A 15,320-nucleotide genomic window follows, 5' to 3' on the forward strand; every position below is an offset into this window, starting at 1 on the left:
CAACAAAGCCCTTCTGCCAATCTAATCTCTCAACAATTGAAAAAAGCTTAACAAAAATTATAGAAGGCTGTGGAAGTAGCAAGTCTGAATGAATAGGGGCAGAGGTTCATTTCTTGAATAAGATAACAAGGACCGGAGACATTTGCCGGTTTATCATTTCAAATTTAGAACAAACCCAATCATCGACTGGTAATCCTGAGGCAAAAGCTTGGACTGTTTCAAACTCCTTCCTAGTGACATTGAAAAAAATTCCAGTCTAAGGCTTCTGAACGCAAGAAATCACATATTTTCTTAAATTCACAAGAATATAAATGACAAAAAGTTAGTTTGCAGATAAGCAACATCAAATAGTGAGACGAAAACTTATTTACATCAGAATGGAGGGATGCGACGAAGACATCCTAATCATATTTACAAATGCAAATAACTCGATTGGGTAATAGGATTTGATGAGATCCAAAAGCCATGGCCTTTAAAAGAGAATGGGCAATGGTATCGGACACAAATGTAAGTTCAGAACCTTTTGTAATCAATATATAATAATCAATGAAAAACAAAGAGAAAACATGCGATATTTTCTAGATTCTTTCTTACTTTAAACTGTCCATAATTTTAGGGAACTTCTGAGTTCACAAACTTTGACTCAGACATCAGTCTGAATCAAAATTGGTAAAGTTAGAAAACTCTCATCGAAATATTATTAATGATACCCTTATTAATTGTCTCTAATCAAACATCTAAACTATTAATTACCTTAATTCTAAATTTTTTTCTACAACAACCTATAATTTTCCCAAGAATAACTTCTCATATTCTAAATGCCTATAAATGTGAATAAATATAGCAATATCAATCTTAAAAATATTTTTATGGGACTGAGAATATTCACCAAGATTAGTGAATTTTGTAAGTTCAAGAGTTGCCACTTGGCAGGAAATCGAAAAACATTTTAGTGTGTTTATGTTATAAAGGATCCTCATCCATCTCATTGGTCAAATTTCAGCCTAAAACAAGGGCATGGGATATGGGTAAAAAATGAATCCAAAAGTTCTTGAAAAATTACAAAAATGCCGCTAACCTCTATAAAAAATAGGGTAGCTCTGATTTTATTTTTTTCTGGTCCCGCCACCAGTTCAATCCGGCTTTAAAAACAATGATCACTATTATTACTTATGAAGTTTAAAACATTCTTGTAATTTAGAATAGCTATGAAACATGTTTTTACCCCTATTACATTCTTATATGGGGCAGAAGTGTGACTGTTGGGATGCGGGATACTCTATGGCATGGACACAGCGACATGCCAACGTCCACCATTTCCAGTTACAAGGAAATTGGTAAACTCTACAAAGTACACCAACCATGTTAATAAGAATATGGAAGCATTAAAAGATAATAACTAGTTTATTTAATGTTATGGTCTCAAGTAATTACGGAACTGCAAATTATCAAGCTGAGCAACATGTGCATCTTTATCAAAGAGTATGTGTGTGTGTGTGTGTGCCTCTGAATTCTAGACCAGGCCTTATTTTCGGCCGAAACATATTCCATGCAACCTATAATGGATGTTCAGCTATGCTGTCCGCAAATATGGCTTATCCGGAGCATGGTATCTAAGAATACCACTAAATTCTAGCCATACTCACAATATTGGGTTTCAAAAATTAGGATTTTTTTTCTTTCAATTCATAGACACTAAATGATTTACGAAATATAAACATGTTGAAAAGGCAGTATATGTTACAGTAACCGTTGATTTTTAAATCTCGTTCAAGAACAAGGTCATTGAACCAGCACTCTGCCTAGTCATGGCCAAACAAAAATGATCTGCTTGAGTGAAACTCACTGATGCATTATATCCATGATTTTGAAGCAGTTTTTGGTAGCATAACTTGGTCCCATTGAAGTTTAGGTCAAACTCTGCCAGTGATCCTGGTTTTCAAATAATATTTCTAGCGGAAATATACGTCAAACATAGTGCAAAAAATGCGACAAAAGGAGAGTATTACCTGCCACCAGGATGCCCCACATAAGCAATTATGCTGATAATTCCATTTGGTGCCAATATTCTACTTGCAGCCTCCAATGCTGGTAGTGTTGTTTCTGACAAAGTAATTACTGCCTTGTCACCTCCTGGAAGGTAGCCCAAGTTGAACGCAACAAGTCTGAATAAACTCAACCAGTCAATCCACAGAAGAGAAAAGTAACTCAGTTTGCATATTTTTACTTCTCTGAAAGAGGATAATTTCTATCAATGGTCCAGTGCCACTTGGTAGATAGTCTCCCATTCATTAATCCAACAGGATATGCATGTAACTTTAATAGTACAGGAAGTCCAACCAATAGACTACAAATTGGATGAAGTATAATGTAGTAAGATCTCCATTAATTAGATTGGTACAATGTTGAGATATGTGATGAATCAAAATTGCATTAGGGTTGAAGGTGTATAGCAAACAATCGTATCACAGTGATGTAGTACATTTTATAAACAGAAATTAAGCTTTTATCTCTTGGTTCTGTAGGGAATATAGAGAAACCACATGAGCCAAATATTGGGAACAAGTAGTAGAAACAATTACCAGATGGGTAGGGAGTAATTATGTAATTGGTGGAGTAGTGTTCATAGACATTTTCAGATAATCTTATTTCTTATTATGTTTCAGAAACAAGAGGATAAGATAGTTCCCCATTATTGAATGCTGCAAGCTTAGATTGGTACAATGTTGAGATATATGATGAATCAAAATTGCATTAGGGTTGAAGGTGTATAGCAAGCAATCGTATCACAGTGATGTAGTACATTTTATAAACAGAAATTAAGCTTTTATCTCTTGGTTCTGTAGGGAATATAGAGAAACCACATGAGCCAAATATTGGGAACAAGTAGTAGAAACAATTACCAGATGGGTAGGGAGTAATTATGTAATTGGTGGAGTTGTGTTCGTAGACATTTTCAGATAGTCTTATTTCTCATTACATTTCAGAAACAAGAGGATAAGATAGTTCCCCATTATTGAATGCTGCAAGCTTATCACATGATTCGTCATTTCCATTCATTTGACAGGAGCAAAAACATGAAGAAGCTGAAGGTGTACCTCACAGAGGTACCTTTTGGAACAATATCCTCCATTCTACTGTGACAGGCATGAAATAGCTTAACAAGCTTCCTCTGCATGGAAGACCACAAAAGCATAAGAAACCTGTCAGATGCCAATCAGTCAACTTTGTAATAATGGTGTTCAGATCAAAATAAATAAATGAATATTCAGTTTTCCTATCAAATAAAGATCATTCACCAAGTGGGAATAATATAATTAGAATGCTCTCAAATATAAGGTGGATCGAAAGTAGAAGATAAAAGCAATTACACCAAACTATATGCCTCTGATTGCTGCTCTATTTCAATTACTTAGAATGAAATATCATAAAACTAACATCAAAATCAAAATTAGGTATGGAAATGCATCTTTTGTTTTGGTTCTATGTCTAAGTTGTCAAATTTCACATTCTCAAATGTTCTACCAAAAGATCATGTATCCAGGGGAAAGCTAATGTAGGAAGTCAAAGAATACAATCAACCATCTAGACTAACCATTGTATTATTTCAGGGACCTGGAAACTTCAAAGTAGAAGCCATACCCATTTCCTAAACTTTTCTAAATTTGAAAGATAAATTTTAAAAACTGCTATTAAATATTAAAATGGTCATTGATTAAATTTAAAAAAATTGGAGGACTAAATGCTGAGTCCTCCCTTTGTATGTACTACAAGTACGTCAAATAAAATTTGGGAGCAATGTAGCATGTGCTAATGTTGCAACTTCATCATAAGCACAGAGCAATTCCAGGAACACACTATACTTTAATTCTCTTAAAAAAAAAACTTGCCCTACTTGAGCTCCAAATTTTGAATTTAAAAAAAAAAAAAACCTAAACCTTCCAACTCTACCACTGCAACCAAACATAGAACTTACATGAAAAAGACTCAGCTTGTGGGACCCATAAAAAGTAAGATATGGGCAACTGAAGATCAAACATACAGCAGAGCCGCACTCTAGAGAAACATCTCATACTGCTGCACCAAAGAGCAGGCCACACAACACCTGCTCTGTTGGGGTGTATTTATTTTTTTATTTTTTTTTTATTTTTATAAGTAAGAATAATGCATATACTGTTAAAAGAAAAGAAAAGAAAATAGGAATAAATTATGGGCAGAGAAGAATTGTTGGACCAATTGGCTGAAATCTTATGACCCAAACACAAACTGGATATACTTTGCATTCGTATTCCTCATGTTCTGCTGAAATCATTGAACCATTTAAGTTGAATTGCTACCAGACCTGAAATACATGGATATGATACTAATTTCCTGTCAGGGAGCTAGTTCCTCCATTTATTTGGTCTTGGAATATCCTGTTAATTTCATATTTACTTGCCAGTAGAGCAGGATACAAAAAGGAAATGGATCTTGCACAGTACAATTACCTCATTTGGATTAAGCAATGCATCCAACAGTAAGGAAGTATTTTCTAGAGCTAAGTTCTGGATATCCATTCCATAAACACAGCCCCTGCATGACTCATCAGCTACCAATTTGACCATTGCCAAGGTATCATGACCATTGCCACAAGTAGCATCAACTACTGTGTCCCCTTTTCGGACAATATGTCTCCACATCCTAATGAACCAAAAGAAACAGAAAATAAACAAGTAAACAAACAAGAGCTTTTAAAATAGCAAAAGCAAAGAGTATTAGAAGGGAACAATTGGATATCTCCACATCTTGAGCAAAAAAAGTTGTAAATATATATAAATGGTTGAGCGGCATATTTGAAAAAGAATAGAGCTGTTTGCACTTTGCACCATAGAAAGATTAAACTCGCTTTTCTTTTCCCTTTGAAGGGATATAATCTTATGGTTACAATGTAAGGATGACGAAAGAATGTTGCTACTTTTGGATGCAGCTTATCAGTGCCACACTAGTAACAGCAGAGGCAATTTGCCAATATCATAATGTCCATGTTACACTTCACCCTGACAAGAGGAGGAAGGTGGCAGGGGGAGAATTTACCTTCTAACAGAGCCTAGCTGAAGAATTTGCTAAAAACTAACTCAATGAGATAACCATAGTCAAGCATCCATTAAATTCTTTTGGATAATCCAATCCAAGGTTAAAATTTTCGGATTAAGATGGGATTTTGACCCCTACCTAAACCAAAGTATTTCAGCATTTCAGTAATTTCGGTACCAAAATTTGGTCCATTTTGATGGTCAAAACTTGGAATTTTGCTCTGAAACTTCAGGAAGTGCATATTTAAGCATGTTTGCATATGTTTAGATCATCAGACAGGAAAGAAAACAAAAACCCAAAGTGGTAGTTTGGCTTTGGACCCTATGACATATGGCAATCATGTTATCTTCTGCCTAAAAAATCTCTCAAAGTCCATCACAACAGCCCTAATTCCATGTAATGAGTTACTTAGTGGTTATGATAGATATGAAGTAGAAGTTTCTAATTTTTATTACTTTCTATTTTGCATGTAATAGTAATGGATCCTCTAGAAGGATTCCATCCTAGTTTCTATTTATTTGCTTTCTATTTTCCTTATAATTTCAGTAGATGCTTCAAATGAGAGTTAGATGCTATACAAATAAAACCTCCAACTACAGACATTAATGCTTTTCATTTCCAGTCTGATCCAAAGTAGAAGACTCATGCAATTCGAGGCAAGAAAAAGTAAAAACAATCGAAGCACGTATTGAATGAAGATTAATGAAGTAAATCAAATCACACAGAAACTCTTCTCTAACTTTACCATTCATCATATGCACTTCATGAGAAAGGGGTAGGGGTGGGGGGTTGGGGTTGGAGGGAGAACACTCCACATGTTTACTGCATATAGGTAATTCAAGAAATCGGTGATTTAAGTTATAGTACCCACGAGTGAGCAACCTCAGTTGCCTTTTTCTTGCCAGAAATATAGCCCATCAAAGCATCTTCAAGCCCTGAATTGTGACATCAAAAATACTATTTTTAAAACTGAAATTCAGATACCCAGAAATGAAAAAACGAAAAGCTCCATATATAGCATAAGTACAATGTCCCCTTATTTAACCGCCCCTACAGTAAGGGTTGAATGTGTGCAACCCTACAGGCTACAGTAAGTGTTTAATAAAGACTTCAGTGATCAAAGCTAAGTCGCATTCGCAATCCAAACATGAAACCAAAAGCATTGGCATTTACTTCGAATACATGAGAATAGAGAAAAGTGGCCAAAGGAATCACCTGAAAGAGGGAATGCCTCGTCGAACGAACTTGGTGAGAGACCATCAGATACCGTACCAGCTGGGTGGATTTGATCAATAGATTTGTTACAGAACGAGATATGCTTAGGCTTTCTATTCGATTGTAAGAAAAGGGAGCTTCGTCGCAAGGAAACGAAGGTATGAACGAGAACAAAGGTCTGCTTCAATGGAGATGAAAGTGTTTGAAATCGCAGAGACGCAAGCATCTCGCGCGCTCGAGTGTAACTCTGAAATGGATAAAGTATGGCTCAGCTCATTGACTCTTTCACGGTGACTAGAAAACTTGTTTCTTAGGATAGGAAATTCCCTGGGAAACCATTTTCCAGGCTTGGCCTTATTACGTATTTGGCTGCCCAGAAAAGGTAAAGACACTGATGGCTGAAGCCTGAAGGTGGCCATGGGCGCCAGGCCTAGGACCTGGGATCAAGTCCCAACTTCACCCTCCCATTTCTCTTATCCAGTTATCCCTATTCCCTATCCCTAATCCTTATTTCCTTCCTGCTGTCACATTTGATTGCGGATACTAACGGCTACCAATTGGATTAAATAGAAAACGAAGCATGTAGCAGAGGTGGGGAAAGAGATGAATTCATGCTTACCACGTATTATTCTTTCCACCGTTTCCCCATATTCCCTCGCCTTCAAACGCCAAAAATTATCTCTCTCTACAAAACTCAGTCGACCCATATCGTTTACTTCCATATCAACGACACCCACTTCCCAAAAACCTCAAATTCCTCTCTTTCTCAGGCCTCCAACCTTCTCTGTCTCTGTGTCTGACCTCCAAAAATGGCAGCAATGGGCTAAAAACCTTGCCTTCTCAGTTGGGTCCAAGTTCGTTGACTCTGATAATGGAGCTGATACCAATATATTGTGTAGAGAAGTCAAATGGCTATTAGAAGATGCAGTTGAGGATAAATCCATTTTGTCCCAACTGGTTTCTGCTGAAAATGGTAAATTGGTGAGATTAAGGGCAGATTTGGACGAGCTTTACTGTCTCTGGAAACAGAGGATCGAAGAAAGAAGGCCATTTCAGTATATAGTGGGATGTGAACACTGGAGGGACTTGGTGTTGAGTGTTCAGGAAGGGGTTTTGATCCCCAGACCGGAGACTGAGCTGATTGTGGATTTGGTGACCGAGTGGGTTTTGGAAGAGGGAGGGTTAAGAGAGGGGATATGGGCGGATTTGGGGACCGGGAGTGGTGCAATTGCCATTGGACTCGCTAGGATATTGGGAGATGGAGGAAGGGTTATTGCTACAGATTTGAGCCCTATTGCAGTTTCAGTTGCGGCGTTTAATGTCAAGAGGTATGATTTGCAGGTTAGTAATACAGAATAGAATCTGATGGTTATAATTGTTGGTTAAAATTATTCTTTCTGCTGAAGAAGAAGAATTTGAATATATTATGACATTTTTTGTATCTTCTTCCCTGGAGTGAGCCCCAGAGGTATTTGATTATTTGGAAGAATTTTGTTTTGCCCAAAATTTCGTTCCCTAGAATAATTCTCTTCTCCTGAAGATGATACATTTTCCTGGGACTATCATATTCATAGTTGTCAATTAGTCGCCTAGGCGAGTGCCTTGGTTGCCTTGTTGTTGTCGCCTTGCATATGGGCTTCCTCCAACGCCTCGGGTCTCCTAAACGCCGTGATAATTATGATCATATTAAAGTAAATTTTTTCCTTTTCTTGGTCATCAGATCAGATTTTTGCAATTTCTTGACAAACCCTAGTCTTGAAAAAGAGTTTTTCAAGAAGTCCGTCATGAGATTTCTATGCAACTTTGGGATTATTTTCTCTATATTCATAATAGTATTGATTATAAAATTCAGGGCAATCAAAGCCCTCTAATCCTCTACGTTTAAAGGGTCACTGTTCTCTGCGCAGAGAGAAATCTCTCTCCTTGCGATTGGCCTTTACCTTTGTGTAAGGGCTGTGGATTGTGTTTGTTGGCTTCCTAATACTAGCTGTGATTGATATTACTTTGTGGTGTTAGTCTGGAGGTTGGTATTTTAGTTCATTGTAATTATTTGGTTTCTTCTCTGTATGAAGATATATCTATTTGATTACATTGGATGATTCTAAACCTTCTGCGGACTCTGTCAATGTTCAAATCACCTCTAGTAAGTTGAATGGTGCCTCAAATTCTCTACTTTGAGCACATGCTGTCGAAGTATATATTAATGCCAAAGGAAAACTGAATTATTTGACTTCTTCCTGCCTTCTTCAATTGATACGAAGTATAAAGACTGGATGCATGAGAATGATACATTGCTTGTTTGGTTGTGGAATAGCATGGACCCATCACTGGTTGCTAAGGTCATGTTCCACACTATTGCTAAAGGTGTCTATGATGACTCGAGGGAGAGTCACTCACAAGACAAGATTTTTTGCGAGTTTATGACTTGTGCGAGAACATTTTTTCTTTCAAATAGAATGGAATATCGGTAGGTGAATATTATAGTGCCCTTAAGGATATATGCGAAGAATGAAATGTCGATCGACCTATCTCAACTGATCTTGAAATTTTGAAATCTCAGTGTGCAGAGTTCCAAGTTGCCAAGTTTCTCTCTGATTTAGATCATGAGTTTTAGCATATGTAATGTCAGTTGCTTACAGGAGAAAAGGTGCCTTCAATGAATGAAGCCTTTTCTCGCATTGGTTCTCTCTCCTTCCCTTTGCAAATATGAATCCTCTTCTTTGATCAAGGATAGCTCTGCATTTGTTATTGGTAGCAGTGGGCATGGACGTGGCTCAGGTGTTTTTGGTTGAGGTCGAGGTCAAGATTTAAGGGGAGGGAGAGGATGTGGTGCTGGTGGTCTAGGAGGACATCGGTCTAATCAGCCTTTACACCTGTGTTCTCATTGTAGTAAGCCCAGTCACACTGTTGATAAGTATTGGGCAAAGTATGGTAAATTTGAGTGGTACAATAGTTGGCTAATTCATTAGTAATTGATGGGCATTTTGGCGTGGTGTTTTCTGATGACACCAACTCAGCCTATATATCAGGAGGCTGCTTGGTAAACTTATTTATCTTTTTTTGTGACCAAGCTAGATATTTCTTTTGTAGTAGGAGTTATAAGCCAGTTTATGCCTTATGGAGACACCCAAAAAGGCACATTGGGAGGTAGCTTGTCGAGTTTTACAATATGTTAAAAATGCTCTAGCAAAGGGTTATATATCCAGACCTAAGAGAAATGTTGTTCTTATTGGATACTCTGATGCTGACTAGGCTGGTGCTGAAGATGATAGGAGATGTACAGTAGGCTATTGCACTTTTGTTGGTAGAAATATTGTTAGTTGAAGTAAGAAACAGAACACAATGGCAAGGTCTAGTGCTGAAGCTGCGGAATGAGTATAGAGTTATGGCTCATACTGCAACTGAGTTAATGTGGTTGAGGTCTCTTCTTCAGGAGCTTGGGTTTCCTATTACCAAGCGTATCGATATGTTTTGCGATAACCAGGCAGCCATTTATATTACATGCAACCCTGTTTTTCCTGACCACATCGAGGTTGACTATCATTTTGTGAGGGATGCTATGATGAAGAAGTTGATTACTACATCATTTGTTGGTTCTGGGAGTCAGCTTGGTGATATATTCACTTAAGGCATTGTTTCGTCCAGCTTTTCTTAAGGGTTTTTCTAAGCTGAGCATGGGTGATGTTTATTAACCAGCTTGAGGGGGAGTGAAGTTGTAGTGATGGTGTTGTTAGTAATTGTGGTGTCAGTTAACTATCCATGGTGATGTTTATCATGTGTGGTAATGTTTAACTTGTTAAACTAAGTAGTCTGCTGTGGGGGTCTTTTCTTTGTTTTAGTTGTAATCAACATTGACTCTTGACTACTAAATACTAATTATATAATACACAGCCTAGGCTCACGGTGCTATCTCTACACAAACTGTGAGCTAGGTTCTCCCCTAATTCTCTCTTCTTTCTTCTCTATTTCTCTTTCTCTTCTTCTCTTCTCTTTTCATCTTCATCCTTTTATATGCAGGTACTGTTCTAACCTGGATGTTGCTACACTTCCCTTGTAGTCTTGTGCACCCTTTTCATAGTTCGCTTTTTTAACCTGGCCAGCTGGATGTGGCTGAAACTTGACATATGTGCAGGAGAGCTTGGGGTTAACCTGTCCACAAAATTTAGGTACTATATGACTTACCACGGGATTGATATTTGATTTCAAGTGAGATTTCAGAGGGTCTCCTAAGTGGGTCTCCCATTATCCCATGACAAGACTTGGGCAGTATAGAAGACAAACTTTGGCAACATGAGCCGTATCTAGAAGACTTGAGATGTTCCACAGAACCCAAAACTGATTTGGAAAAACATCGTCTCTTTACAAAAGCACATCAAGGAACTCTATTCTCCTCCAACTAGCAGGACAAAATGAACTTCTGGTTTTCATCTTCTTCAAGAACAATAATAAAATGTATCAAGGGGGAAAAAAACTGAACCATGTGTTATTTGATTCTCTTTTTCCGTTTTCTTTTGTTACAACCGCTGATCCCCAAAAGCTTGAGCTTGTTAAGTAAGGGCCACAATGATGTATATCAACACACAACACACACCCCTTCCACATGTGCAGGCTACGCACACAGCTCTGCACGTGACACCATCAAGTGGCACTAAGGAGGCACAATGCGTAGGAGCGCAACAACACATGGCACAAACCCCTCACACTTACCAGGGATCAAACACCGGACCTCCTAGCTCTGATACCATGTTACAACCGCTTATCCCAAAAACTCAAGCTGTTAAGTAAGGGCCATAACAATGTATATCAACATACAATAACACTTTTCTTTTTGGCCTCAGGGGGTGGGAGTGCATAAGTCATGAAGAGATTTTCATGAGATAAAAGAAGTTCTCATCCTTACCGTACATGCCAAAAAGTTCTATATAAAAGATATTTAATACTTAGCTTACAGAAAACATAGTACATTCAGACCTTATATTAGAGCTGCTGCCATTTATGAACTCTTCAGAAAGAGTAGCTGAGAGGATACTTTGTTCATGACTGCTTTTTGCCTTTGTTAGCAGGATGTTAGTGCAAGTTTCCGAGTTTGACAGGGACAGGAACTGTATGACTCAGCAAATCCAGAAAATATGATTTGGTGATCCGTAGTTTTTCCCGGTTTTGAGTTCTGTTGAATATCTCAAGTCTTCTAGATACTGCTCATGTTGCCAATGTTGCTGAGTTCTCTTTGATACAGGTGTAGGGTCTATTCAACTTCGGTTTGTGTTATTGGGTGATAAGTTGGCAATGGCATTCTCATGCAGCTCATTATTTGCTGCATAATGGGAAGAACTCAGACAAGCCATTGTGAATACTTATAAAGTTTCAGTTGTGACTTCAATTATTTGAATTAGAAATGACCATTGTTATAATGTGGAAAAGTATGTTACTTGCATCAGCTACTCAATCCTAGAGTGGAGTTGATTGTATCCAGAATGAGGGCATGCAAACTTGGTGAAGGATAATCTGTGAGGAAGCTCAACTGAGCCTCTTCCCGACTAAATGGGGTTGCGTACATGGATTATGTTTCCCCATTCAACTCTGTTCAAGGCCAAGCTAGTTGCTAACCCATAGCCGTTCATTTTTTTTCTCACCATTTCTTCACTAAATCACTTCTCGTCTACTCCTTTTTATTTTAACTCCTCTAATTTGCATCATGTTACTCCTTACTTGCGCACTAAAATGGCCTCTACTGAGATGTACATACCACTTCAAATAAGTGTTTTCAAATTATCTTCTATCATGTCTGCTCATAGTTCATGTCGAATTTTTTCACTTCTTATTTTATCATTTCTAGTTTTATCACTTGCCCATCTCAACATCCTCGGCTCAGCTAGCTTGTTTTGTTTATGTGTTGTTTCTTAGCCACCCAACATGTGGCTCCAATTAGATATGAGGAAGCTAACTAATAAAAGTAAATACACAAAAATACACAACACTTTATTGACCTGCTAGTTAGATTATTGAGGTTAAAGATGCTTGTGGGAATGAGACGTTCTCTTATGCTAGGACTGATCCTCAACCCCAAGTTTTGAAGTTTTCTTTTTCTTTTTAGTTAATGGTCTTCCAACTATCAATGCTATTATTGTTGTGTGTGTGTGTGCTTTTGGTGAGTTGGGTCAAGCTTTAATCTTTTTTTTTTTCCAGGATAAAGTTGAAATAAGACATGGATCATGGTTTGAACCCTTGGAGGATGTTAAAGGTGAGCTTGCGGGAGTTGTGAGTAACCCACCATACATACCAAGTTCCCAGATCATTGGGCTGCAAGCTGAAGTTGGTAGACATGAACCAAGACTTGCATTAGATGGGGGTGAGAATGGCATGGATGATCTCCTTCTCCTTTGTGAAGCATCTGCTTTGATGTTGAAGCCAGGGGGCTTCTTTGCTTTTGAGGTGACCAATTCTTCTCAATACTGTAATTACTTTGCTGCAAATGAAATCTTAATTGTCTTCCTGCTCTAAAATTCGGTTTCTGATGAGCCGCTGAATTGCACTAACTTTGCCTTGTATCTTGATTAATTAATTTCACATTTCATTGTGTTGTGTGTATTATGTATCATTCACATTAATTTGGATGCATCGCCCCCCCCCCCCTTTCTTTATTTATTTTAATACTGGCCCTATATTTTTTTCTTTTCTTGATTACTAGTGTCCTAATATCAGAATTATGGCTCAATAATTGGGGTCTAGTTAACTTAGTTGCAAATTAGATGCAGAATTGAGATGTTGTTCATGGCTATTAGTGATGCATCTTTTCCTTAGGCACCACTTTATATCATGCCAGTACTCATCATTGATGCAAGGTGTATTGCGTCTCCATTGTTAGACAACCATGTTGTTTTCCTATCCCAAATATTGCCTGGTTAGTGAAAATAGCACAAAGAAAAAGAAATATATAAAGGTTTGATCCTATTCATGGAGAGATTCCACAAATAGAAAGTTCGAAACAATTGGGACTTTTTTGGAGATTGGATGCAGTTACTAATTCATGATCTGGCATATACAGAATAAAAACGTCATTCTCGATTCTACGAGAATTTTATTCACATTAATTTGGATGCATCCCGCCCTTTTTTCTTTATTTATTTTAGTACTGGCCTTAAGGTTTTTTTTTTTCTTTCTTGATTACGGGTGACCTAATATCAGAATTACCTCTCAATAATCGGGCTCTAGTTAACTTAGTTGCAAATTAGATGCAGAATTGAGATGTTGGACATGGCTATTAGTGATGACTCTTTCCTCAGGCATCACTTTATATCTTGCCAGCACTCAGCATTGATGCAAGGTGTATGGTGCCTCCATTGTCGAACAACCACGTAGTTTTCCTATCCCAAAAATTGCCTGGTAAGTGAAAATAACACAAAAAAAAAGTGTCCCAATGCACGAGACTCCCACTACTGCAGGGTCTGGGAGGGGCAAATGTATGCAGCCTTACCCCCTACTTCACAGGAGAGGTTGTTTCCAAGTTTCAAACCTGCAACCAACATTAACCGTTGTGCCAAGATTAACTCCATAGTGAAAATAGCACAAAGAATCACAAATATATAAATCTTAAGTTTGCTTACCCGGTCTTCATTTTCCTTATTGTCATACTTGTTCACATGCACATAAGCATACACTTGAGTCACTGACACAGAAAAGCACACCTGCATCATCTTAATGTGCTTTAATCTTATTGTGTATACTCTTATTAGATTTCATCTGTTTGGAGATCTCAAATGCATTATTTTCTTTCTTTCTTCTCTGCAGACTAATGGTGAAAAGCAGAGCAAATTTCTTTTGGATTTCCTGACAAACAAATCGGTTACCAATGTACAAAATGTAAAAGTAATATCTGACTTTTCCGGTATCAAACGATTTGTGACTGGATTCCGTCAATGACTATCAAAATACTGTTATTATCATTATTATTATTTGTAGCTATTGCATGTCAAATTGGCCAGGGATAGAGATCTCAACTACATGGACCTTTGGTTTAAATTGAATCTGTCATTTACCACATCAAAAAAATTCCCTCATGGTTTGCAAAATGAGAGGTCATCATCTGCCATTGCTCTCTGTTTCCTCTGCCACTTCTACTTGTAGTCGAGGAAGTGCATATTTAGAGTATTTGATAAGCACCACACATTGACAATTCTTTTTTTTATGAAAGGAAAATATATTAATACTAACAAAACAGGAAATGTCTATCTATCCTTCTTAACAAGACAAGCAGAATCTAACAAATTTAATGATATCTGAATATCAAATATATAGGCGAAGATTCTCCATGGCCAAGGGTGATCATCTGGAGATATGAGCCAGTTCACCATTTCCGTCAAATCTGTCCAGAGTTCTAAACTTTTGCCAGACTCTTTCAATTTCCCAAGTGATTCTAAACTCATTGTGAAAAAGCTATATCATAGTGACTATTTTCTGGAGCTGCCGGCCAGTAAGTTTCAGCTGAGGTTGCTGATTTCATCAAGGAGAACATGCTTTGATCGCTCTATAGTCTTCAGCTGTTGATCGAAAATGATTGTTTTTACCTTCTTGTGATTATTTTACAGTTAAAATTTGCAGGAGAGAACACTACAGGGAACAGAAGAATCAATGAGAAGGGCTGCTGCTGAATTTTGGCAGAATCCTCATCAAATCCTAGTTGGGAAGCCTAACCATAATTGGCTACCTAGCCTCTTGATGCAAAGATACAAAGCATTGGTGTTCACCTTGCCTTAGCCAGTCAGCTTGAAAGTTTTATGATTATAAGAAATTGAAACAGAGCTTCAATCACCTTTTTATGTCAAGTGATACGAGTAGAAACTTGTGATCTATTTCAGGGTAGGGGATGGAAACAGCATTAACATTTGGGCATACCCATGGATTCCAAATATCTCGACCTTTTTTGTTTTTTTCCGATGATAAAGAAATAAGTACAACCTACTTACCTTGCGCATATATCGCAAGATTACATACTATTTCTAAAAATACTTTATTCTTAAAAGTACTAAACAGTA

The 15,320-nt window shown here is 37.5% G+C and overlaps 2 protein-coding genes across 3 annotated transcripts; one reads left to right on the top strand and one right to left on the bottom strand.

Annotated features, from left to right (window-relative positions):
* LOC122652515 (putative rRNA methylase YtqB) lies at window positions 1-6,661 on the bottom strand. Of its 2 annotated transcripts, none has more exons than XM_043846277.1 (6): window positions 6,289-6,661; window positions 5,945-6,008; window positions 4,488-4,680; window positions 3,099-3,172; window positions 2,010-2,165; window positions 1-230 (listed from the first exon to the last, which is right to left on the bottom strand). In XM_043846277.1, the coding sequence occupies exons 1-6, from the start codon at window positions 6,512-6,514 to the stop codon at window positions 107-109; spliced, it is 837 nt and encodes a 278-aa protein (XP_043702212.1). In that variant the 5' UTR covers window positions 6,515-6,661; the 3' UTR covers window positions 1-106. The 2 variants fall into 2 exon arrangements, with proteins under 2 accessions (XP_043702212.1, XP_043702213.1); XM_043846278.1 differs by having other exon boundaries at window positions 6,305-6,435.
* Window positions 6,662-6,822: 161 nt separating this feature from the next.
* Window positions 6,823-14,247, top strand: LOC122652514 (release factor glutamine methyltransferase). Its single transcript, XM_043846276.1, has 3 exons — window positions 6,823-7,629; window positions 12,475-12,720; window positions 14,077-14,247. The coding sequence occupies exons 1-3, from the start codon at window positions 6,892-6,894 to the stop codon at window positions 14,206-14,208; spliced, it is 1,116 nt and encodes a 371-aa protein (XP_043702211.1). The 5' UTR covers window positions 6,823-6,891; the 3' UTR covers window positions 14,209-14,247.
* Window positions 14,248-15,320: the final 1,073 nt, after the last annotated feature.

Source organism: Telopea speciosissima, chromosome 2, assembly GCF_018873765.1.
Source record: "Telopea speciosissima isolate NSW1024214 ecotype Mountain lineage chromosome 2, Tspe_v1, whole genome shotgun sequence".
Taxonomy (NCBI): Eukaryota; Viridiplantae; Streptophyta; class Magnoliopsida; order Proteales; family Proteaceae; genus Telopea; species Telopea speciosissima.

What these genes read in the sequence shown, in the direction of transcription:
- LOC122652514 (XM_043846276.1), top strand. Translation starts at nt 6,892, where the DNA reads ATGAATTCATGCTTACCACGTATTATTCTTTCCACCGTTTCCCCATAT. An exon ending in TCAAGAGGTATGATTTGCAG is followed by an intron (nt 7,630 to 12,474) that starts GTTAGTAATACA and finishes TTTTTTTTCCAG; the next exon opens with GATAAAGTTGAAATAAGACA. An exon ending in GGGGCTTCTTTGCTTTTGAG is followed by an intron (nt 12,721 to 14,076) that starts GTGACCAATTCT and finishes TCTTCTCTGCAG; the next exon opens with ACTAATGGTGAAAAGCAGAG.
- LOC122652515 (XM_043846277.1), bottom strand. Translation starts at nt 6,514, where the DNA reads ATGCTTGCGTCTCTGCGATTTCAAACACTTTCATCTCCATTGAAGCAG. An exon ending in CGAGGCATTCCCTCTTTCAG is followed by an intron (nt 6,009 to 6,288) that starts GTGATTCCTTTG and finishes GTCACAATTCAG; the next exon opens with GGCTTGAAGATGCTTTGATG. An exon ending in GCAACTGAGGTTGCTCACTC is followed by an intron (nt 4,681 to 5,944) that starts GTGGGTACTATA and finishes TTGGTTCATTAG; the next exon opens with GATGTGGAGACATATTGTCC.